The sequence below is a fragment of the Dipodomys ordii genome, unplaced genomic scaffold (assembly GCF_000151885.1).
Source record: "Dipodomys ordii isolate 6190 unplaced genomic scaffold, Dord_2.0 Scaffold41, whole genome shotgun sequence".
In the NCBI taxonomy this organism is placed as follows: domain Eukaryota; kingdom Metazoa; phylum Chordata; class Mammalia; order Rodentia; family Heteromyidae; genus Dipodomys; species Dipodomys ordii.
In genome coordinates, this window is record NW_012267257.1 from 2,650,795 (window position 1) to 2,674,716 (window position 23,922).

The window sequence follows — 23,922 nt, forward strand, 5'->3', positions numbered from 1 at the left end:
ATGGCTTTCTGATAGTTTTAAAGTCCCCTTTTCCTTCTTTCCTCCCTTCTCTCCTTCCATTTCTTTCTTTCTCTGTGGCTCTTTTTTAGCACTTTGACGTTTAACCTTTGTAGTAGTTATACCTTAACACACTACTTTATTTAAATGCATCTGACCTCTATGCTTTCACATGTATGCATGACAATAATTATTGTCCTTTTCTTTACACTTTAACTTCTGTAAGCATTTCCTATAATGCAGGTCTAGTGGTAATAAATTCAGCTTTTGTCTGGGACTTTTTCTCAATTTCTGAAAAATAGTTTTGCTTGGTATATTTGGCTGGTTTTTCTTTGAACACATTGTCATCACATTCTCTACAAGGTTTCTGTTGAGAAATCTGGTAGTCTTAATGGTAATTCTCTTATATGTGGCATGATGCTTTCCTCTTGCTACTTTAAGTTTCTTACTTTTAAAGATAGTTTTGTTACAATGTGCCTCCTGAAGGATGTGGGGGTTGACTGGAAGAATTTTGAGATCTTAATATGTCTCCCAAGATTTGGAATTTTTCGAGTTGATTTTTGCTGTTAAGCTCTAAACTGTATTTTTATTTAACTGACTTCTTCAGCTTCAATATTTGTTTTGTTCTACTTAATGACAGCAATGCTTGTGTTGAATTTTTCCTTCAGATCATGAATTGCTTCTTTTTTGTTTTTTTTGGTCAGTTGTGGGCCTGGGCACTGTCCCTCAGTTCTTCAGCTCAACACAAGCATTCTACCACTTGAGCCACAGAGCCACTTCCGGTTTTCTGGTGGTTAACTGGAGATAAGAGTCTCATGGACTTTCCTGCCTAGGCTGGCTTTGAACCACGATCCTCAGATCTCAGCCTCCTGAGTATCTAGGATTACAGGTGTGAGCGACCAGCACCTGGCTCATTCAATTTTCTTAACATCATTAGAGTTCTCTTCCTGGAACTTTGTAAGTTTGCATATCATTAGAATCTTACTGTTCCTCTGGGCTCCAGTGACTTACACCTGTAATCCTAGCTGAGATCAGAAAGAACATGTTTCAAGGTAAGACAAGGCAGAAAAGTTCTAAAGACTTCCCAACCAACTGCTGGGCATGGTGGTGCAGGCTTGTCACCTCAGTTGTGGGAGTCTGAAATTGGGAGGCCTGAGGTCCCATGCTATCCCATGTAGAAAAGTTCATCTCAGAAGAAAGAATCTGAAAATAACAGTTCACTCCTGTTATCTGAGCTATGATGGGAAGCCTAAAATAGGCAGATCACAAAAGTAACTAGTGCAAAAAAATGGTCTAGAGTTGTGGCTCAGTGCTAGTGACTTTCTAGCAAAGGCAAAGGGAAATTTAAACTCTGGAACCACGCACACACAGAGAAGAAAAAAAATGTTTCTTTGGCATTTCTTTGCTTTTTAATGTTTCTTATGTTCCATTAAGAAGGAAAAAAAATTCACCTGCAGATGAGCCTAAGTATGCCAGTTAGAAAAGGGGTGGTGGTTCCATTGTGTACAGCAGTTATGTCTGTGAAGCTTCTTCAATTGTGGTCAATGTCAGTAATGACTGTGGGCACCTCAGTGGTCTAGGAGCTACAGTGCCTCTAGGTAACACTTTAGAGATCTTTTTGTCCTTGTTTTCCTCATAGGCGGAAGTCATAGTTGAGGGATGACTTTTGATGTTGGATCTGAACTTTTAGACAGCCACAGAGGCTCTGAGGTTGAGGGAATAGATGTCCAGAACAACTAGATGTAAAGTCAGGTTCCTGAACTCAGAATCTGTGAAAAATCCCAAACATCTGAGGCTGGAGTCCCAAGCCACTGAAAAGGCTAGATTTGTTGCCCTTAGGTACATACACTTCAGCAGCTTAGGCCCAATGCAGTGAGATGGAACCCTGTTTCTCACCTAAGAGGGCAGGAGACAGCACTGGCATAGCTTAGTTTCAAGGGAAAAAGGGTATTGCAGAAGGTTGAGATCTTTCTCACTTTTTGATATAGACATTTATTGCCATAACAATTCCTCTTAGAAGATTTTGCTGAGTAAGTTCTGTATGTTGGGATACCATTCTTTCCTCAAGGTATTTTTTGTCTTTTTTATTACTTCTATTACCCATTGGTCAGTCAGAAGAATCTTGTTTAATTTCCGTGTATTCATACATCTTGTAACTATGAGCTATTAACTTCTTCACAGCTAATTCCATTTACCCTCCATTTGAATAAAATTCTAATAGTTAAAGCATGTACTTTTTCAAGTAAGTAATTAAAATGTATTTTTCAAGTAAAGCTTAAGATAGCTAACACATAAATTCTAGTGTCTTCATATGTGTAATTATACAAACAATTCACTTGTAAAATAATATGTTCAAGCAATATATTAGAAGTTAAAATAAATATGAAAGAACAACTTTATCATGACAATTAGTAAACATTAAAATCCCTATTCAAGAGTTTCTCGTTATCTTTCCTAAAATATTCTCGCTGTAGACATGGAAGCATTTGCTGTCCCATCTCACTCTTACAAACGCCATTTTTTTTATTATTTGCATTTAACAATATAACATCATTCCAAAAAGTTCATATATTTCCTGTTTATTTTTGTTTGTTTTTATCAGTCCTGGGGCTTGAACTGAGGGCTTGAGCACTGTTCCCTGAGCTTCTTTTGCTCAAGGCTAGCCCTCTACCACTTGAGCCATAGCGCCTCTTTGGCTTTTATGTGGTACTAAGGAATCACATGCAGGGCTTCATGCATGCTGGGGAAGCACTCTACCACTAAGCCACATTCCTGGCCCTATCCTGTGTTTTAATAGCTATATGCAATTCTATGAATTTCCATCCCTTTTTTAATAGACATTTAAATTATCTCAACTTATTAACTTATAGAAAGAATTCTGCAGTAAATCTTTGTTATTGGTTTCTGCATACAACTTTAGGCTCTTAGAAGAAAAGTAGATTTTTTTTTTTAGAATTAAATAAAGCATGTATTTAACATTTGAAAAAGGACTGCCAATGTGTTCTCAAAACCAAAATTGTACACATTTGTACTCTGATGCATTTTCTTGAGATAAATGTGCTTTTTGGTTGGATTTACCAAGTCCAACTGTGCACAATGTAACTTTTGAAAGATCAAAGGACAGATTAACAATGGAAAGAAATTATCTGCCATTAGTCATCCATATTTCTTGTAACAAGGATAATCAATAGTATGATTTCTGCAGACAGACATGGGTGACATGGATTGAATTTTGGACCTGTGTGAGTTTTTAAGTATTTTAACCCTTGAGTTGTTCTTTTTGCAAAAATGAAGGAAAATAATAGTTCCTACTTTATAAGAGTTATGAGGATTAGTATTCAAAGTGTTTATCAAAAGATCCTAACAATAGCATGTGCTTCCCTATTAATCATTTACTTCATATGGTTTGAACAAGAACACATTTACTTCTAGTTTCGAAGTATAGTTTCAAAATACCCCAAAATGATCTAAATTTTATTTTGTCTGAATCAATTCTAAGAATAAAAAAATCTTTAGAGTTGAGCATGGTGGTGAACACTTGCAATTCCAAAATTTGAATAAGGTAGAAGGTTCATGGATTCAAGGCCAGCCTGGATTATTATAGCAAGAAGACAAAATTCACTGAAACCTCACATTACCATGAAAAAATTAGAATGGAACATAATTCGACCAGTTTGACAAAACCTTTGAAAATGCAAAGTTGTAAAACTTAAAAGAGAAAGTTAACAATATGGAGATTTAGTTTTAGGTTAATCAGATTTAATATGACAGAATAAAAGAATTTCTAAGGTTTTAAGCAGTATTTTAACAATGAGGGCTGATAGTTTATAAACAATTTTAAGTTAGGGATGGCTGAAAAAGCAGCATCAAACATCAAGGCTGAAGCTGATTTCAGTACAAAGCTGATTTTAAGTACAAAGAGTTCCTAGAGGTATGATCACCTCAAATCTTCTCTATATATAGGAAATTTTAACATGTTCAATTTGAGACATAAAAAAAACATTTAAAATAGAAATGGTACAATGTATCCGAGGTTTGAAGGTCAAATTTATTAGGAGATTAAGAGATGTATTATACATGGACTATAAATACTGCACAGCTGACTTTATTCACAGTCAAGCTAAGATAATAGTCAGTGCCAACCTATTTTGTGGACACTCTGGTTCTTTTGTTCCAAGAAAAGTTTGCACCATAAGACTTGGACTTGGGTTTTGGAACCTTCTTCTCTTCCACGTCATAGCTCCATCCTAGATGGGGGAAAAGAAAAAAAACCCAAACAAATGAACAAACAAAAACCAAATCCGAAGAAACAGAATTAATGCAGATACTTTAAAAATACAGAAATTAAGAGGCTTTATAATTTAATGTTTATTTATCAATAAGAGTAACTGTTACCATATCTGAAATATAAATACTTAGTAATTTGTTCCCTTAAAACTCTGAGTGGCAAGAGTCCATTGCCCGAAGATGATTTATCATATCTCAAATTAAAGATAAAACTATGATTTAATGTTTCCTAAGTCAATATTCTTTGCTCTGTTAGTGATGACTATATATTATTCAAAACTTAGATTTCTCTGTGACTTAGCAAGTCTTTAAAAACTATAATGAGAAAAACTAGACACTATAATGTATCTCACTGTTCTAAAATCTGCTGTCTTTACAAATAGCTTGGAACTCATTTGAAATAGGAGGGAAAACACAAATCATAGCTGGACTCAGTCATGAGAAATTACCACATTCAACCTCTTTACTGACAAAATTTCCAGAAGGTTCAACAGTTGCTTCAAGGGACCATCCTATTAGGTAGAATCATGAAAAGTACTCCATATCAGTGCCAACTCTTAGACTGATCAAAAGCCCACTGTGTGATCAGAATCTCTGGTGGGTAGCTAAACTAATCTTAAAAAGTTTAATTGCAGAAGCTTTACTTGTTATGCACAGAAAAGCTTCACTTGTTATGCACAGAAAATTTTAAGCTACTAGTCAAAACTGTCTATTCTTTTCTGAGAATTTTTAATAGTCTCTACAACCTTTTCAGTATTTTATAATTCTGAAAACTGGATTTATATATGTCTACCTTCTGGTTTAAGTCCTGTTCTTCAGTTCCCCTAAGATAAAGGTAACAACTAAATCAACATCCCCTTTCTTGAAAAGAGTTAAGCAACACCTGAAACTTAATCTTCTAATATCCATTTTCCTAGTGGTATAATTTATCACATGCTTTTCTCTCAGGATTTTTCAAATAATCATCTTGAGAAATAGTAATCCTATATAAAATATCCAAACTGAGCTTTATATTGTCAAGAATAAGTGAGCTTTGGATTTTAGAAGTTCGAAAGAATTTTAGTGATTCTTTATGAGTATAATGCCTGCTGCCATGAAGCTTAGATATCGACAATTCCTCACCTGGAATTAATTACATTTTGTTATAAAAGTAAAACCTACAAAACTCAAATCATCAAGGCATACTACTGTGATTTTTCCAAAAAAGGAAAATCATGAAACAAAGGAGGAGGCAACAATGCTTGATAAGAAATCTACCTTGCCCATGTAATTGTAACCCTTCTGTATAGTATTTTCACAATTAAAAAAAAGGAAAATCGTAACATTTAACACAATATTCAAGTTAATCTTACATTCCCACTGCTGAACACCGTGCCTTGAGGAACCTATATAACTATATATGTATATATATCTATATCTATCTATCTATCTATCTATCTATATCTATATATATATATATATATATATATATACACTAGTCTCACTTTGCATGAATATAGAGGTTACAGAACTCCCAGGCAACTTTGGCTAAAAGGACAAAATAAAGAATAAGAACACTTGAAAAGACATCAAATATGTACTTAATGATAGGCAAGTTACATTAATGACACTAATCTTTTCTATTTCCCATTTGAAATCTGACCCTAAACAGGAAAAATGTAATATATTTATTTCTATACTCTATGCTTAGAGTATAGAAATGTAGGAATGAAACTGCAAAATGTCTACATTTCTATCGAAGAATATCTTTCAATTCCAACAATCTTTTTTTTTTTAAAGAAATAACCCAAACTTGTGTTCTGGGGGGAGGTCCGGTCGTGGGGCCTGAACTCTGGGCCTGGACACTGTCCCTCAGCTCTTCAGCTCAAGGCTAGTGCTCTACCACTTGAGCCACAGCGCCACTTCCGGCTTTTTATTTTTTGCTTATGTGGTGCTGAGAAATCGAACCCAGTGCCTTGAGCATGCAAGGCAAGCGCTCTACCACTGAGCCACCTTCCCAGCCCTTAAACTTGTGTTCTGAAATGAGGTTTTGGGAGTTGCCCTCTGTGAAGAATGTATATATAAAGGTATAGTCTACGACAATGGTCCCATATGTTGTCTTACAAGGATACTCAAAACCGGCCCGTGTTCTTCCTAGCTGTGCAGCAGAAGATCAAAGCAACTAAGTCCAAGGCAGCTGCCCCAGAGATGGGATAAAGCTCCTAGGCCTGCCATCATTTCCCACTGTGGAGAATAGCCATATGGCATGGATTAGCCACAAACCCAACCACTAACACCTAAATGACAAGAAGCTGACTTGCTTTGCTGTTTCACACATTGGAATGCTTTCACAAAAATATTTTGAACTTTAAGCTCTAGTGTTAGAGAAGTACATCTGGTAAATTCTTTCAGCAAACTTAAAATGTGATCTGTAATATTCAATGCCCTCCCTCCCCACCAGAATTATGTTCGTTTGTTTTATAGATCTCTATACTGTGCTTGGAATATTCTGTTTCCTATTATTTTCTTCTGTGTAATCTTTCAAACACAAAAAATGACTCCAAACAAAATCAGACCACAATAAGTAACCTATAACTTCTCTAGAGACAGAAAAAGAAAATCCCACTTATTTTTATTTATAGAATCATTTCACTTATGGATCGGTAGTGAAGAATACAAGGTGACACTCATCAGTTCTTGTATTGCTTCTGGTAACCTAATTCTGTTCCTGTGAAAGGTCCTTCTCCATTAATGGTATGATCACAAATCTTGATGCGCACAGTTAATAATTTGTAAGTACCACACAATATGAATAAACCAGCATAAATGGAATTGACTGCTAACCAACGCATGGAATCAGAATAGCAAAGTTTGGGGAAGTTAAAGTAAGTTCATAGGTACTTGGAATGTTTCAATTCTTCACGAGGTTGTGTACTGATGTCATACTTAGCTGAAAGCAAACTGTAACCCTAACTTATAATTTAACACCAGGAAAGAAAAAATAACAGCTTTTTCAAATATTTCACAATAAAAGTCCTTCAACTTTGAAATTGCTCAGTACCTAATATGGGGGTGGAGGACAGAAAGGAATAAAGGCACTATTTCTTTCAGAAAATACTATGGAATGTGTGCCATATGATTTCTGAAATGTTGACAAAACAATTCTATCCATAAAAATCAGATATGATTCCAACAAACAAATAAGGTGAAAACATGGGACACTTGAAATATTCATTAGCTTAAGTGTCTACACTTGCTATAGATATGACACCTTGAAAAAAACCTCAAGCACATTGGATGTGATCATTAATTTAAATCCCTTTAAATTTTTTCTTTACAAATAATAATATATCTCTTCAAATAGTAGTATCTTTTCAAATATTATTACATACAAAGCAGTAATTGGAACCACACTATTCAAAATTTGTAACAAAACACATTGGGATATTAATTAATTATTGTAGCTTTTAGGTTGTCAGAATATATTTTGTCCCCTGGGCAAAAACTGCACACAATCAAAAGTCATTCCCAAAGATTTTGATACTATTCATTGGAGTGTAAACTATATATAGGGATTTCCTGAATTCTATTTAACTTATCATATACAAGAAACTACACTAAGTTACCACGTATAATTCTACCACTATGAGAAAAAATTATTTCAGAGTTCTAACAGGAGACCTAACGAATAATCCCCTTTCTTCCCTCCTTCTCTGTCCTCTGTCCTTCTACACTCTAGGACAAGGGATTGGAAAGAAAGCTAGGGAGAAAAAAGTCTTTATAAATTGTAGGTATTCACAAATCCTCACTTGTCAATTTAATTACTCATTAAAATTTATTTGTAACCCCAAAATTAATACCAGTGATACTTCTGTGGTTATTTATGACATGCACAGAATGGAAAACAATTGAGTTGCCCAACATGCGCATTTCTAGCTGAGGTCAAGCAAGGTAATGCTCTGCCTTGTTGAAGCTCTCACACTGTAAACAAGTGCACTTTTCAAGGTCTATTTAGAGGTGCATTTTTGTTTTGTTTGCTTCTTGATGATTTCATCATTTACAATGGCCCCTAAGCATGGTGCGAGAAGGCTGATGTGACAATACAGTATTTATAAAGTATATAAAACACATAGTACTGAAAGAATGTGTAGAGGCTTAAAGGAATCCAGCTTGTCATTTTCCTCGAAGTAATTGTTCTGTTATTTGCTATATAGTGTATAGTGTTCCTAGTGACTTTATAGAACACAATTGTCATGAAAAAGGTGAATGGCTATAACTAGCAGATATACTAATTCTGTCCTAACAAACTGATATAACTGACTCTTCCCCTACACCCCTTGTAAACTCAGTTTTGCTTCCATTAGTAATTTAGTTCAACATCTCTTTTCTTCATATACCTTTGTGTTATCTTGACTAATGGTTTGAACTGTTTAAAACATCTGCTTAGCTCCTTTGTGTCACATGAGCAAAATAAGTTCTTCAAAACATGTTCATTTTATAAGTCATGTTCGTATTTTTTCTGGACATTTTCTCTCAACAGTTTTGGAGGTGTTCATGGGATATCTAATATAAACTCACTAACCAAAGGCAGGCAAACTTTTCTACCACAGAGAGAGTAGATCTACATGTAAGCTCAAACATATCTTTTCTGGTTGCAAGAAATAAATCCAAAACATCAAGAGAACATTGCTGATTCTGTTTTTCTAATTTTAATTTTATGACTTATTTTGAGAAGTCATAATCTGACCACTGATGATCCTAATAAACAGCATAGTAGCTTACAGAGGCCTTATTCTCTACTCCACGAGGACAAATGATTCTGGTTTATAAGTCTTTTCCATTTTGAATTCAAAATTAAGAATTTGTACTCAATGAAAAGACAACCTTTTTGCCATGAACCAGTTAAGTTTCTGTGTTTATTAACCTAAGGCTGAAAGTCTAGAATTGAAGTTATAAACTGTGTGACTGTACATCATCAACATGTCTATAATTCAGAAAAACCTTTACTTCTTTCATTGTGTGCAAAGGTTAGCATTTTTCTACCTCTGGATAGCACTAATAAATTAAATTATAAAGTGTCTCCTTAAAGAAGTCTATTCTGATCTGCTCATAGGAAAAAAGGCTACCATGTAAATGGAATAACCTTAAAATTCTCAGAATTTCTAATATACATATTCTAGATTTTAAAAGTACCTTAAAGGAACTAAGACAAGCATTTCATGTTTGTGTAATGTAGGTAATCTTTGGTAACAACATTTAGTAATTTTGATTTAATAAAAACCAGCTATGTTTGCTCTGACTTATCAGTGTTAAACAGAAGCACTGATTTTTATTCTACTTATGTTCTTCGGCCTTACTGACGGCTAGTATTACTTCTAATATTTGTAGTCACGAGAAATTCTTTATTTCAGCAATGATTTTCAAGATTATTAGTTTACTAAGTTAAATATTACTGGATATTTACTAAATATCTAGATAATTTCTAAGAACAGTAGAATACTGAACCAACCAATATTATTAGATTCTGTCCTATTACTCAAAAGCATGGCACTTTGGCACTTGAGGAAAGAGAAGATAAAGAAAGGCCACTGCAGCTCTTATTCGCTGAATGGTCACAAAAGGATTTCCTGTCCTTCTGAAAGAGGTCACAAAGACCCTGTGTGTCCTACCTATATGCATGAAAAGGAGTGTCACAGAAAGATACAGAAGATAGCTGAACAAATAGACTTGGTTACTTAATACTCCCCCTACACAACCACACTTTTGCACAACTATGTACCACTTCATCAAATTTAGCATAAAACACACAGCCTTCCAATGTAACATAAAATTCATATTGAATACATTTTTGTGCTTTCTCTTTAATCCGTCCTCTGTTATAGTGGTCCTAATCAGGAACCTATTAATGGCTAAGAGACCTTTACACCCAATAATTACTAAATAAAAAATTAAGCTTATATAATCTAGTTTCCCCCTTTTATATTCTAGAAGGCTATTCCTTTGAGTTAGTTAAACTATATGCTCATTTTTATTTTTTCTGCTTTTTGTTTTTTGGTCGGTCATGGGGCTTGAACTCTGGGCCTGGGCACCACTGTCCCTCAGCTCTTCAGCTCAAGGCTAACACTCTACCACTTTAGCCACAGTGCCACTTCTGGCCTTTTCTGCTTATGTGGTACTGAGGAAATGAACCCAGGGTCTCATGCATGAGAGGCAAGCATTCTACCACTAGGCACATTCCCAGACCTTCAACATGATCATTTTTGCCACTAGGAGAACCTAGACTATAAGGAATACACACAACCATAGAAAGTAATGTTATATATACTGATGAATTTCTATTAGTCAACAAAAATGTTTATTGTGTAATTTTTCATTATCCTGGTTTTTCTATGAAATCAAAAGTAATTTTGATTAAAAGATGACAATTATATACGTGAATTAAACCCTACTAGAAGTAATAGTGACATACAAGTTATTATTTCACATGGAAGATAGTGAAATAACTTGGTAAACAAGGTAACAGATGTGATTTGCTTATTGTTGGAAAAAAGGAATTCTTAATGTTATAAAGTAGGATGCCTGCACCAGAAAGAGAAAAACAAATGTAAAGGACTAAATCTGAGTTGGGATTCAGGGAGTTATATGAGATTTGAAGGGAAGGAATTATATTTCCCTTGAATTACATTTTTTGCATTACTACATGCAAAAAATAAAAACCTATAACATCTCTTCAAATATTATTAAGGCTTGCTCTATTTTGTTGGGCTTTTTGTTTCTTTAATTTACTGTATAATATGGAAAGTAATTCTTATATCTAATCTTCCTAGGATACAAAAGTCCTGGCTTATCACAATAACTTTAGAAGCTTTCTGCTGACTTCAAGTTTTTGGTCAGTTTATATATGAGCAAAGGTCTTTTACTATTTTAATACTCTCTGTGTTTCTAAGTTTTTTTTATGACTTTCATTTCTTAGTCAGCTATGATCCATCCTATACTTAGCCTAATGCCTACTTTTGGCAACTTCTGATTTATTTCTGTGGTACTAGAGCTTGAACTCAGGATAAAGGCACATACTAGGTAAGTGCTCTACAGCTCATAACTTTTGATTTTTGCTTTCTCTAAGCTCTTTGAGCCACAACACCACTTCTAGGTTTCTGTTGGTTAAGTGGAGATGAGTATCATGGACTTTCCTGCCATGGTTGGCTTTGAACTGTGATCCTCAGATCTTAGCCTCCTGAGTAGCTAGGATTACAGGTGTGAGCCACCGGCGGCGCCTGGCTATTATATCCTAAATGTTAAAAAATGAAAGGCAAAATACAACAAACTTTAGATTCCACAGATGGCCTCTGGAAAATTCAGAGATATATTCTTTCACTCTGTGAAAAAAAATATTTAATAAATAAACTAGGTTTAGGTATAAACTAGGTTTAATAAATAAACAAGGATGAGGGGCTGGGAAGGTGGCTCCGTGGTAGAATGTTTGCCTTGCATGCATGAGGCCCTGGGTTCGATTCCTCAGCACCACATAAGCAAAAAGAAAAAAGCCGGAAGTGACACTGTGGCTCAAGTGTTAGAGCGCTAGCCTTGAGCTGAAGAGCTGAGGGACAGTGCCCAGGCCCAGAGTTCAGGCCCCACAACCAGACCGCCCCCCCTCCAAAAAAATAAATAAATAAAAAAGGACGAGCTGCTGAAGGAAAGATGTCAAGAAAAAAAAAATGCTTAATTACCCTGAGGTTAAATTTGATGGGTAAAAGGTGAACAAATAGCTCTGAGATTGTGTCTTATGAGATAAATTCCTAGAATATCAATATCCTCATTGTCTATGATACATTCCAATTATCAGAGATTAAGTCTTGCATCTTTAAGGCCACTAAATATTAACTTAAGAATCTGAACTTCAGGAACACACAAACAGATACTTGGAACCTACTCTGGAGTTGGTTTATTGAATAATCTCTTTAGTTAATGTCCTTCATAATTTTGATATATTCTTGGTATATGTTTGGCACATTCATTTCTCAAGAATTTTTTCTCTGTAGCCTATTAAAAAATAAAATATAGCACTTTGGCATGTCAGACTTAAACTGAGGCTCTGATGCTATCTTTCTGGCGAGCTCCTCACCTTCTATCTTTTGTTCCTTTTTATCCCACTGAAACCAAAATTCTTCCCCCAAATCTGTTCACAACATTGAAAATTCTGTTCCTCTTAAATTAGCCTTACAATGATTGAAATGTTATTCTGACTCCCCTGGCTTTCTGTATAAGAGCTGACCATAAGGATATTCTGAGACTCTCCTGGAAGGGAAGCTGACCTCTACCCAGGAGAAGTACACACTGAGTAGCAATGAATCTGAATACACAGACCCCCCTGGATTCCCTTTTGAGATTACAGGCTATATTCCTTTAGTTTAATCACATTTCTACACAGCTACCAAATTTTCATCAAACAAAAGCAAATGTTTTCATTGGGTCTTTCAGTCTTCATGCTGTGTTATGTAAAATTGTGTTGTTTTCTTGGCTTTGATAGTTCCCTGGAAGTTCTTTCAATCAGCTATAGGCCAGACTGCTTCCTTTTTAACAAATACTGTCAACACAGAGTCCCATGGAAAAGAACTGCACCAGAAAATTTGGGGGTTTGATACCATCAGTTAATTTTAAGACCATATCACTGGATTAAGTAGGGGTTTTCAGGACTGTAGTCAAGAAGCAGATAAATTTGTGATCCAGTGAAACAAAAATTATGCAAGATTAAATGAACCGATGAGTGATAACTGTAGTTTTATGTTTAGAATAATAATGATACAGTTTTGTCTTTGTCAACATATTAGAAAGTCCTTTTTTCTTCCTCTTAAAGTAGCTAGATAACACATTCTAATTAAGTAGTCTGCTTTGCAAATTGAAATATTTGTGTTCCTTCTATAGAATTTAGTATTAACTACTCTTATTTTCATGGCAATTAAAGTACTTGTATAAATTCAGTAACAATTTCATGTATTGATTATGGCACCAAGGCCTTACCTAGAATGACATGTTTGAGAATGATGCTCATTTGCACATATGAACAGATACTTTTAAGGAATTCAGCTCTTCCAGAGCTAACACAAATCCAGGAACAGTGACCTGGCACCCTGACTTACAGAATTCTCAGCTTTACAGGTAACTCTGGGTTAATTTGGGTATCTTAAGAAGGGCAGATATACTCAAATTAATAGGTATTGAAGAAGAAATCTGGTGGTGAGATCTTAGTTTGGGCTACTACAAGAGACTGTGGGATTCATTATGAAAAGGTTCAGTAACACAAGCTTAGAAAAGTTTGACAGAGTAACACTTTTGCATCACTTGTGTAACTAACCAAGGACAATGGCATACCAATCTCATCATAAATAATCTTTCTTCAAGATTATTTTCCTATCAAAAAGGGAAGAGGCAAACACTTTTAGTATCTGTGTGTTTTGAGGGGCACACTTGGAAGGGCTAACTACTTGGGAGGCTGAGGAAGGAAAATGACTTGAGCCCAGGAGTTCAAGATTGGTCTGAATAGTGACACCATATTTCTAAAGAAAAAAAAAATTGAGGGGGGAGGAAAGAAAAAAAATTTTAAATAGAGAACTATATACTACCTCTAGCATATCTCTTCTCTTCCGCCTTCTCAGATTTTTGGCTGTTTGGAACTCTTTATGCCAGCAGTGGGCTTGAACTCATGAACTCCTACTCTTAGCTTTTACTGCTCAAGGCTGGCACTCAACGACTTGAACTACACTTCCATTTTCTACAACTCTTTTAAAGTTATATGTATAAAAACTCCTGTCAGGTGTCCTACTGTTCTGTTTTAACTGATACCTCTTCCCTAAGAAAAAGACCAATTTTTAATCTTCATTTTCTATTCACTTAAAATTTATTTTGCTTTTATAACATCTGCTTTGTTTTGTTTAAAATAAATTCTTTCACTTATATTTTGTACCTTTAGGAGAGTCAAGATTCTTACTTTGTTTCACAAGTTGACTTTTAACAGCTATATGGAAGTCACATTCTCCTAAGAGGTTAAGGTAGATAGAATAGATGCTACTCAAAGTGTCCACTTCTGGGAGAATTCAAAGTTTTGAATTCCCTCTTCCAACTGCCTCTTTTTAGGATCCTCGGCACTATTTTCTTCTTGGCTTCTACCTTCTATTATTTCAGAAGTGGGTTTTCCTCCCCAATAGACCTACTTTTTCACAGTTTGTCTTCTATCCTTCTTATTATGGAGAGAAACCTTCCTTTATTTGAAGAATTTCAAAGAGTTTTTTCTTTTATTGTGAAAATACCATAGAGAGGGGTTACAATTACATGGGCAAGATAACGAGTACATTTCTTATCAAGCATTGTTGCCTCCTCCTTTGTTTCCCCTTCCCTTCCTTCCCATACTTCCCTTCACCCCCCACCCCACCACCCCCCAAAGTTGTAAAGTTCGTTTTTCTGACATAACGACTTGTACATCTCATTGTTGCAATGGGTCCTCAAAGAGTTTTTATAACTAACAACACTGAGAAAAAAACAGGAGGTAAAATGCTATATTTGAGAAGAGTCAGAAAGTTGCAAATCAGATCAAACAGGAGTGAAAAAAAATTCTGGTTTTTATTACCATGTAAATGGTAGTAGATTTTAGTCTTCTACCATTCAAATTTTCCACAGCTGTCTTTCACCACCTCTCTCCAAGATATAGCTTCCTCCCATCCTTCACAAAAACACAAGGAAAGACAAAAGCCACTAGGGTGAGAAAGGTGGACCTTTTAGTTCACAAAGCACTGAAGTAAGGTTCATCTACATTTCAGAAGAAACACCACATGTTCCTTTTTTTCTCTTTTCTTCAAAAAAAAGGTTGTCTTTGAAGAGTTCCTCAGAATAGAGGCTAAGCTTAAAGGGAATAATTAGGGTAAAGCCCTGGGTTAAAGCTAAAAGACATCACATTCTTCATAATATTCTTTGCTTTATAAATATGTTGAGAACTGGGAGATTTGGTGGAGTAGATGATAAGGAAAAAGGAGAAACAAGAAGACAGAGCCGTTCAGTCTCTTCTTCATTTCCCACTACCCAATTTCAAAGAACCAGCCTTCGTGAGGAACTGAGGTGTAAAGGGAACTATGTTAAAGAAGACAGAAGAAGAGGGAACTCTGCAGGAATTATCAATAGCAGAAGGAAGAAAACTACTTTTTAGTTTTAGAGGAAAGGCATTTGCTTATAAAAAGATCAACCTATACAACATCTTATTTAGTGAATACATAAAAATAGATGACTAACAGAGGAAAATTTTTTTTTTTTGGGTCCGGTCGTAGGGCCTGAACTCTGGGCCTGGGTACTGTCCCTCAGCTCTTCAGCTCAAGGCTAGTGCTCTACCACTTGAGCCACAGCACCACTTTCAGCTTTTTTCTTTTTGCTTATGTGGTGCTGAGAAATCAAACCCAGGGCCTCATGCATGCAAGGCAAGCACTCTACCACTGAGCCACCTTCCCAGCCCCAACAGAGGATTTTTAACATAGGTTTCTCATAATGATTAACGTATGTAGATATAAAATTCTACTTGTCCTTGATATCAAGTAAGTTTCTAAAGAACTGCAAGGCTTAACAAGTATAAAATCTGAAGCCACATGTGGTGACTCAGGCTATTCTGGAAGCTGAAAGGAGGGGATCAAGTTACAAGGCCAATCCAGGCAGAGAACTCAAATTAACCAACAAAAACAAAACTCAGTGGTTCATAGCTGCCATGCCAGATACAATGGGAAGCATAAATAGGAGGATCACAGTTTGAGGACTCAAAAATAATCAAAGGCAAAGGGCTGGAGGCACAAGTAATAGAGCAAGTTGCCTAGGAAACATGAGGCCCTGAGTTCAAACCCCAGTATAAAAGGTATCCAACTTTCCAAGTTGGATAACATTTTCCTATTTCATATGTATGATACACATACATATGATATATCATAGTACTCTATACACACCCTAGAATATATATCAACAGACTACTAAGACTATATATATATAGTATATTGCTAAAGACCTTAGATCAGTGCTGTATAATAGAAATATAAGATGAACGACATATTTAATGTTTTCTAGTAGCCATGTTACAGAAATGAGTGAAAAGAAACAAGTAAAATTAATTTGAATCATATACTTTACCTAGACCAAATATTTAGACTATTCTAATTTCAACATGTAATAAAAATTAACAATGACTCTTTGTATCAGTTATTTGAAACCTACTGTGTATTTTACATTGACAGTGAATCTCAACAAACTAACTAAACACATTCCAAATGCTAAAGCCACATGTGGCTAGTGACTACCATACTGCACAATGTACATTTAGATGATTGATTTTTCAGTTCTATCAGCTTTATACTATCAAAGAAAATGCTATACTTGGAATCTAGACTTAGCACTAGCAATTGATAGTGATTCATCTTGAGCTCTAGATCTCAATATCCTTACAAAAGAGTTCAAAACAGGGAGCGTACATTTAGAAACAACTCAACATTATAAAAGGTTCATCCTTAAGAATGTTGACATACATCACCGTGTTCACCCAAACCTCCCCTAAAAAGACTTGTCAGAAAAACATTGTTCACTGTACTTTGCACAGGAACCCCATCCCATTGTTGCGCAGAAAGTTACACCTCAATAAAAAGTACTTAAGCATGCTCAGCACTTTAAACAAAGAAGCAATCTCAGAACCCCCTGGCCTTCTCTGGCATATTCTTTGAATTTCCCCCTGGATATGATTGTTATGGCTTGGATCTTACATGTACCCCAAAGACTCATATATTAAAGGCTTGGTTGCCAGCAGGTGGCACTGGTGGGAAGTGGTGGAACCACTATGAGGTGAAGCCTATTTGAAAGAACTTGTGTCATTGGGGCCTTGCCAGCCACCATGAAGTTTCTTCCACCACACATTCCCTGCCATCATGTTCTTCTTTATCACAGGCCCAAAAGCAACTGGGCCAAACAACTGTGGACTAAAAACTCTGAAACATGAGCCAAAACATCTCTCTTTTTGTTTGTCCAGGTATTTAAGCTAGCTAATGCACTAAAAGCAATCCCTACAGGAGAACACAATTTTCATGACCCTTGCCCTTGGAATTCTATCATCCGGAGAAGATTAAGTGTATCATAGGAAAAGAAGCTTAACATTGGTGTCCACCATACTCAGACTTTGGCAAAGCCTATCCATCACCTGCTATCTCAACTTTATCTCCACAATAGTATAATCTTTGTTCACTGTGTATTTCCTCTCCTCATGAACCTATAAGCTATCACCACCTCCCCTTAAACACTGAGCTCTTATTCCTTTCTGTAGCTTAGGAAAACTAAGATTCCCACCTCCTGGACCTTCTGTTCATTTTATACTTTATTGTCTGTTCATTTCATAGATTCACTTCAAACCTTCAGAGGGCAAAAGAAAACTACAATTGTTAATCATTTTTCAATAGTTTTCTTCAGACTTTAATTAGAGGCTATTAACAGCTCTACTAGGAGATAAAAGCTACATTAAATTAAAAAGATTTTTAAAACTTATAAATTATAACATAACTAAATTTACTATTCAAATTCACCAGTATTATACATTAAAAGGTAAAGATAAACAAGACTTGGTACATTCACTGGGAGGCAGGATAAAATAGTATAGTTTGAATATGCAGATTAGGCCTTAAATACTTCTCCCTAGAGCCTAGCCACACAACACTGGCATACAAGAATACTCTGACCAACTGCAATGCCAAAAAAATAAGCTATAAAAATATACTATAAAGGTATTAAGGAAGAAATTATTATAGAAATTTTGAGGAAGAAAGCAGGAATAGGCAATTGAGTTATGGGAAAGAAAAAAAAAGGGATCAGGAATAAGGGTACAACTATGTTAGACTGACTGCCTGACAATACCAGGCCCTGATTTAAATACCTACCAAAACAAAAATAACAAACAAACAACTAGAAGCCAAATAGTATTTCCTATGAAGGAGCAAGCAGTAATTACTCATGTTTTGGGAGCCATGTGGTCTTTATTACAACTATTCATTATCATGGTAGCAAAAAAGTCATCACAGACAATACATAAATGAATGTGACTGCTCTCAAATAAAAACTGATAACCAAATTATATGTATGTAATCTTGTTGCTTAATGTTACTTATGTCTGAGTTCTTTTGTTGTCATCTTTTATTTATTTTTTAACATTTAAACAAAAGGAAAATGAGAAAACTTATTTTCTGGACATTCGAAGTATATACATTATGTTGTTTTATAATAAAAAATGATTTTTTGTTTTGTTTGAAAAGCAAATATTTAATGTCTGTAACTCCATAAACTTTGCCAGATTTTACATTCCCACATTACCAGTGCCAACACACTACTCTAAATATACAATTGAGTAGATGATTCATTGTGTTATAAGGTAAGAAACTCTTGAGTATCACTCAATCCAATTTTTCAGGTCAAAGATGAAAACATAGGTTTATAAGAGCCTAAATGTAATGAAGCATGCTTTATTCAAGTTCTCCTATGAGACAGACAATGGAATTCGAATTCTAGTTACCTGAGTCTTAATCCTGCAGTCTTTACATTACTAGTTGGTGTTGGGTGTTTTCTTTTGTTTGTGCCTTTTAGAAAATTGCTTAAATTACCATAACATCAGTTCATCCCAACTTCCAAAGCACAAGTTCACAAGGAAATCAAATTAATCAATCTGGGGAAGAAGAGTTAATTTTTGTATTTCTCACCATGTTTATATACACGCAAGGGTAAATCAGAATGGAAGGGATTGCTGAAGTGTTTGGAAAAGATCCTCCACTCTTTATACTTTAATACTGTTTATTTAGATCTTTCTTATATGGTATGTGTAAAAGCAAACCTTTATCTATTTAAAAATACATAATGCTAAACAAAAAATAAATCTGGAGATCAAAATCACCACAGTGCCAGGCGCTGTGGCACACACTGTAATCCTAGCTCCCCAGGAGGCTGAGATCTGAGGATTGTGGTTCTAAGTCAACATGGGCAGGAAAGTCCATGAGACAATAAACCATGCAAAAACTGGAAGAATGTCTACTAAGAAATCTTTCCCACCTTAAGTCTTAAGGATTGTAAAAATTCAGATTTTCTGTATTTTTCTTACACAGTGACTTCTATGGTTTTTCATTTTCTAAGTCATTGTCCACTGAACCTTTTCAAGTTATATTTTCTATTAACTTTTATACTGCTACCCAAATTATTTTTCATAGTAACAATCAGATTGGAAAGCCACCTGATTTCAACAGTATATTACACCTACAATTTACAGGCAATGGTCACCACACAGTCCTGTGACCACTTAGAGGGAAGCTAACACCAGGGATTTAATAATTAGATTTCCTGTTACTAAACTAATATTACAAACCTTAAATGAGTAATTTTCAAGGTGTCAGACATAAAATATGGTAGGCTAAAAGGATGGAAAACATTAGAACTGCTTAATGATAATGATGTTACTGATTGATTAAAATATTTTCATTAATAAAAATACTATTTTGACAGTATTATTTTAAATCAAAATAATAAAGACTACATAACCACTTTGAAACAATGATTTAATTAAGAAATTGCCAAAAATGTCAATATAAAATTGTACTTAGGAAATCTTTCTTAAGAGAAAGGATGTTAATAAACATAATAGGATATATTTATATACTATTATTTACTGTCAGGCCCTATCCTAATCACTTTGTTTTTTATTAACTCATTTAATCTCACAGTGAATCTCATTTCATATATGAAGAAAATGGAAATAGAACATAATTACCTACCATAGATTTGAATCCAAACAGTCTAGTATTAGACTTTTTTTCTGGCATGGTGCTGGGGTCCAACACAGTGTATACTAAGCACACGTTCTATCATTGTCCTATATACTGCCATCTCTTACCCCTAGAGTTTTAGATTCTAATAAGATATGTAACACTAAGAAGAGAAGAAATGCAAATGTTTTAAATAATAATTTCTACAGTATGTTGACATATATGCCAAATATGTTACAATATAGTACTACTACTAATATTGAAATTTTTATAGTGCCTTATAGTAACAATGCACTTAAGACATTATTTCATCCAAACAGATGAAATTCAATTTGAACAACTAGAACTTGAGTGTCTTTATGTTAAATAAGAGTTTGTCAAATATTATACATTAGTGACAAATACACAGTAGCATGCATTTCAGTCTAAGGGAACAAAAGTAGAAATACCAGATGAAGAATGGAGAGAATGAGAACTAATTATAACCAGGTGTCTGTTATATATAGAAACTACTTCATAAGATTTATTATTTTAGGGCTGGGAAGGTGGCTCAGTGGTAGAGTGCTTGCCTTGCATGTCCTGGGTTTGACTCCTTAGCACCACATAACCAGAAAAAGCCGGAATTGGTGCTGTGGCTTAAGTAGTAGAACGCTAGCCTTGGGCTGAAGAGCTGAGGACAGTGCCCAGGCCCAGAGTTCAGGCCCCAAGACCAGCAAAAAAAAAAAAAAAAAAAAAAAAAATTCTTATTTTAATTATGAAGAAACATTAAATCCATTATGGAATTACTCCAAAATCATAGAGCTTCTAAACAGATTAGAATCCGAACTGGCCTGGCTTCATGCCTTCTTCTAGTACATGTGCTGGCAAAACAGTAGAAAATGAGAAAAAAGGATATTTCCATTTCCGTTCATAATGAGATAGACATAAACCAAAGGAGTAATACAGTTATCAGTGGGGGTAACATGGTTATCTGAAAAGCTGACATATTCTTAGGCTTTAGTATAATTGTATTAGTAAGATTATATTAATTATCCAAAAAGCAGCAAATGTAGACATTTAGGCTTAAAGGAAAATTTTAGAATAAGTAATTAAAGAGCTGTTAAACAATAGGCACCAGATTTGAGCTCAAAATAAGAAAAGTAAATAATAGAGATGTCAAAACAAGAATAAATCAAATTATGATATTATCTATCAAATGTTAGTGATTTTTGCAGGGGACTTAGAATAAGGCATGTGCTAGATGAATGATCTTATTCCTTGCTCTACTTCAAAGTACAGTTTGTCTTTTACATGGGACATTCTGTATTAGATTTTGTTTTTTCAGGGAGGTATTCTGATATAGTAAAAAAAATCTGAAATACTGAATTTATCATAATTAATCATGATTATTAAAATTACTGAATTAATACATTGAAGGATTTATTACAAACTGAGTGTCAGTGGCCCATGCATATAATCCTATCTGCTCAGGAGACTGGGATCTAAGGACACTGGCCTTAAGTAAGCCTGGACTGACAAATTAGTTAGACTCAAATCTTCAATTAACTAGCAAAAAGGTAGAACTAGAGGCATGCCTCAAGTGGTAGAGAACTAGCAATGAACAAAACAGGAAAGAAAGAACACAAGGCTCCTCAGTTCAAGCTTCAGTAAGGGCACAAAAAAATGAATACATATATATGCTTGGTGAGAATGGCTCACAGTTGGAATGCTAGCTATTCAGAAGGCTGAGATCTGAGGATTATAGTTCAAGGCCAGCCCAGGTAGGAAACTCAGGGGTAGCACCCAGACTCTCAGTTAAAGGACTGGCACAAAAAATAAGATAAAATAAAATAATGTAAAAAATAATGAAATACTACTTTCAACTCAAATACTATATTCCTAAATGATTAAGAACATAAAATATCTCAACTCACTTGCTAAAACAAAAGGAATAAAAAAATAAAGAGACCAAGCATACCATTTTTTTCTGCGAAGGCAATCGCATCTTCTTTAGTACTGAAAGTTAGAACCATGTTGGACAAAGGATCAGCCCTATAAGAAAGAAACATTTTCCAAGATTTAACATTAAGCTTCAGCCACACAAATTAATATTTAAAATAAAATGATCAGAAAATAAAGTCACTATAATGTTAAATAAGCACACTATTCGATGAATGTTGACATATTACATATAATCTTAATTACTCAGGAGCTTGAGATCCAGACAATGTTAGTTGGAAGCCAGCCTGAGTAGTAAAGTCTGAGACTCGATACCTTCAAAAATCAGCACACGCAACATGTACTGGTTTGGGGGTGGGGCCCAAGTGGTGTAGAGTATCAGCCAATCAAGCAAAGACAAGTGAAGGCCTTGAGTTTAAACCCCAGTATATGCACAATAGTAGTAGTCTATGTGGTAACTGGCCAGGCTTTAAATATTTTTCTTTGTTCCATATGTTTCTATTACTACAAAATGATAAAATGAAATTTAAGTAGATTGACAACCCAAACTACAACCAAGCCATTAGTTTGAACTACAGATTCCTTAGTTAAATGATGAACTTATTATGTTGGTAATGAGACCTTCTGTTTCCAATTCCAACAATATTAATTATGAAGTATTTCAAAATATAATTGTGCTATTTCTACAAATGTTATGATGATTCTGTGAGCCATTTATGTAAGTATAGGAAAGTAAAAATTCTTTACTTAGTCTACTACTTAGTCTAATAAGAGTTTAAGACATGTTATCTCAAAATATGGCATTTTTGCATTTGAGAATAATCAAGAGTAGACTCTCTGGTGTTTTCTTGTCTTTCTTGTGTGAAGCAGGCCGTAACAGAATTCTCTGACCTTCCTCTAAAGTAGGCTTTCAGATCCCCATTATGAAAGTACCTACCCTGTACCCAGAGGAGGAAATACCTTTATCTCTGAAAACAAGGATGTAGTCAAGAATCATGGCTAAGTTCCCTCAGCATATACCATTAGAGTACAGCCTCTTTGTCTATCATATTCTGTTCAACTGCATCAAATGTAAGTTGAGGGGTTGGGAAGGTAACTCAGTGGTAGAGTGCTTGCCTTGCATGGATGAGGCTCTGGGTTCCATTCCTTAGCACCACATAAGCAGAAAAAGCCGGAAGTGGTGCTGTGGTTCAAGTGGTAGAGTGCTAGTCTTGAGCTGAAGAGCTGAGGGACAGCACCTAGGCCCACAGTTCAGGCCCCAAGACTGACCCCTCTTTTTCCCCACCAAAAAAATGTAAGTTGAAAAACACTGATTTCTCTGTATTTTAGGTTTCATTTAAAGGCTTCCATATCACATAAAACAACAAATAAATTAGTATGCTATTCTTTTGTTAAGCTATCATATATGTACCTCATCCATGAACCATTCATGGATATGAAGAAAACATACTGCTTTTTCTACTTTATAACACTTTAGCTTACCTGACCTTACTCTCTCTTCCCTCCTTTCCTCTTCTGAGTCAGGGTTCGATTATGTAGCCCAGACTGGTCTCAAACTCTTGATCTTTCTACCTCATCCTCAAGAGTGACAGGAATATAAAACTGCATTAACATGCCTTATATACTTATATAAAGTGATTTGCCCAGAGTATACCTTGAGTAAATAAACAATGGTTTATCACCATACGATGCTGAAAATATATTACTACAGTGAATCCTAGTATAGATAAAACCCCATTAGAATCTTGTAGACTCAAAATGAATAAAGAGAACACTTAAATTTTGTGGTATAAAGAAAGTTATACAGGGGCTGGGAAGGTGGCTCAGTGGTAGAGCGCTTGCCTTGCATGCTTGAGGCACTGGGTTCGATTCCTCAGCACCACATAAGCAAAAAGAAAAAAGCCAGAAGTGGCGCTGT

The 23,922-nt window shown here is 35.1% G+C and overlaps 1 protein-coding gene across 1 annotated transcript in view; it reads right to left on the reverse strand.

Annotated features, from left to right (window-relative positions):
* Nucleotides 1–4,024: 4,024 nt before the first annotated feature.
* The window catches only part of Ndufs4 (NADH dehydrogenase (ubiquinone) Fe-S protein 4, 18kDa (NADH-coenzyme Q reductase)), a 70,064-nt gene continuing 50,166 nt past the window's right edge, over nt 4,025–23,922 (reverse strand). Inside the window, exons 4-5 of the mRNA XM_013018659.1 lie at nt 22,024–22,097; nt 4,025–4,244 (exon numbers count right to left, since the gene is read on the reverse strand). Coding sequence (XP_012874113.1) covers nt 4,141–4,244; nt 22,024–22,097 — 178 coding nt within the window. The 3' untranslated portion in view covers nt 4,025–4,140. The remainder of the gene's footprint in view (nt 4,245–22,023; nt 22,098–23,922) is intronic.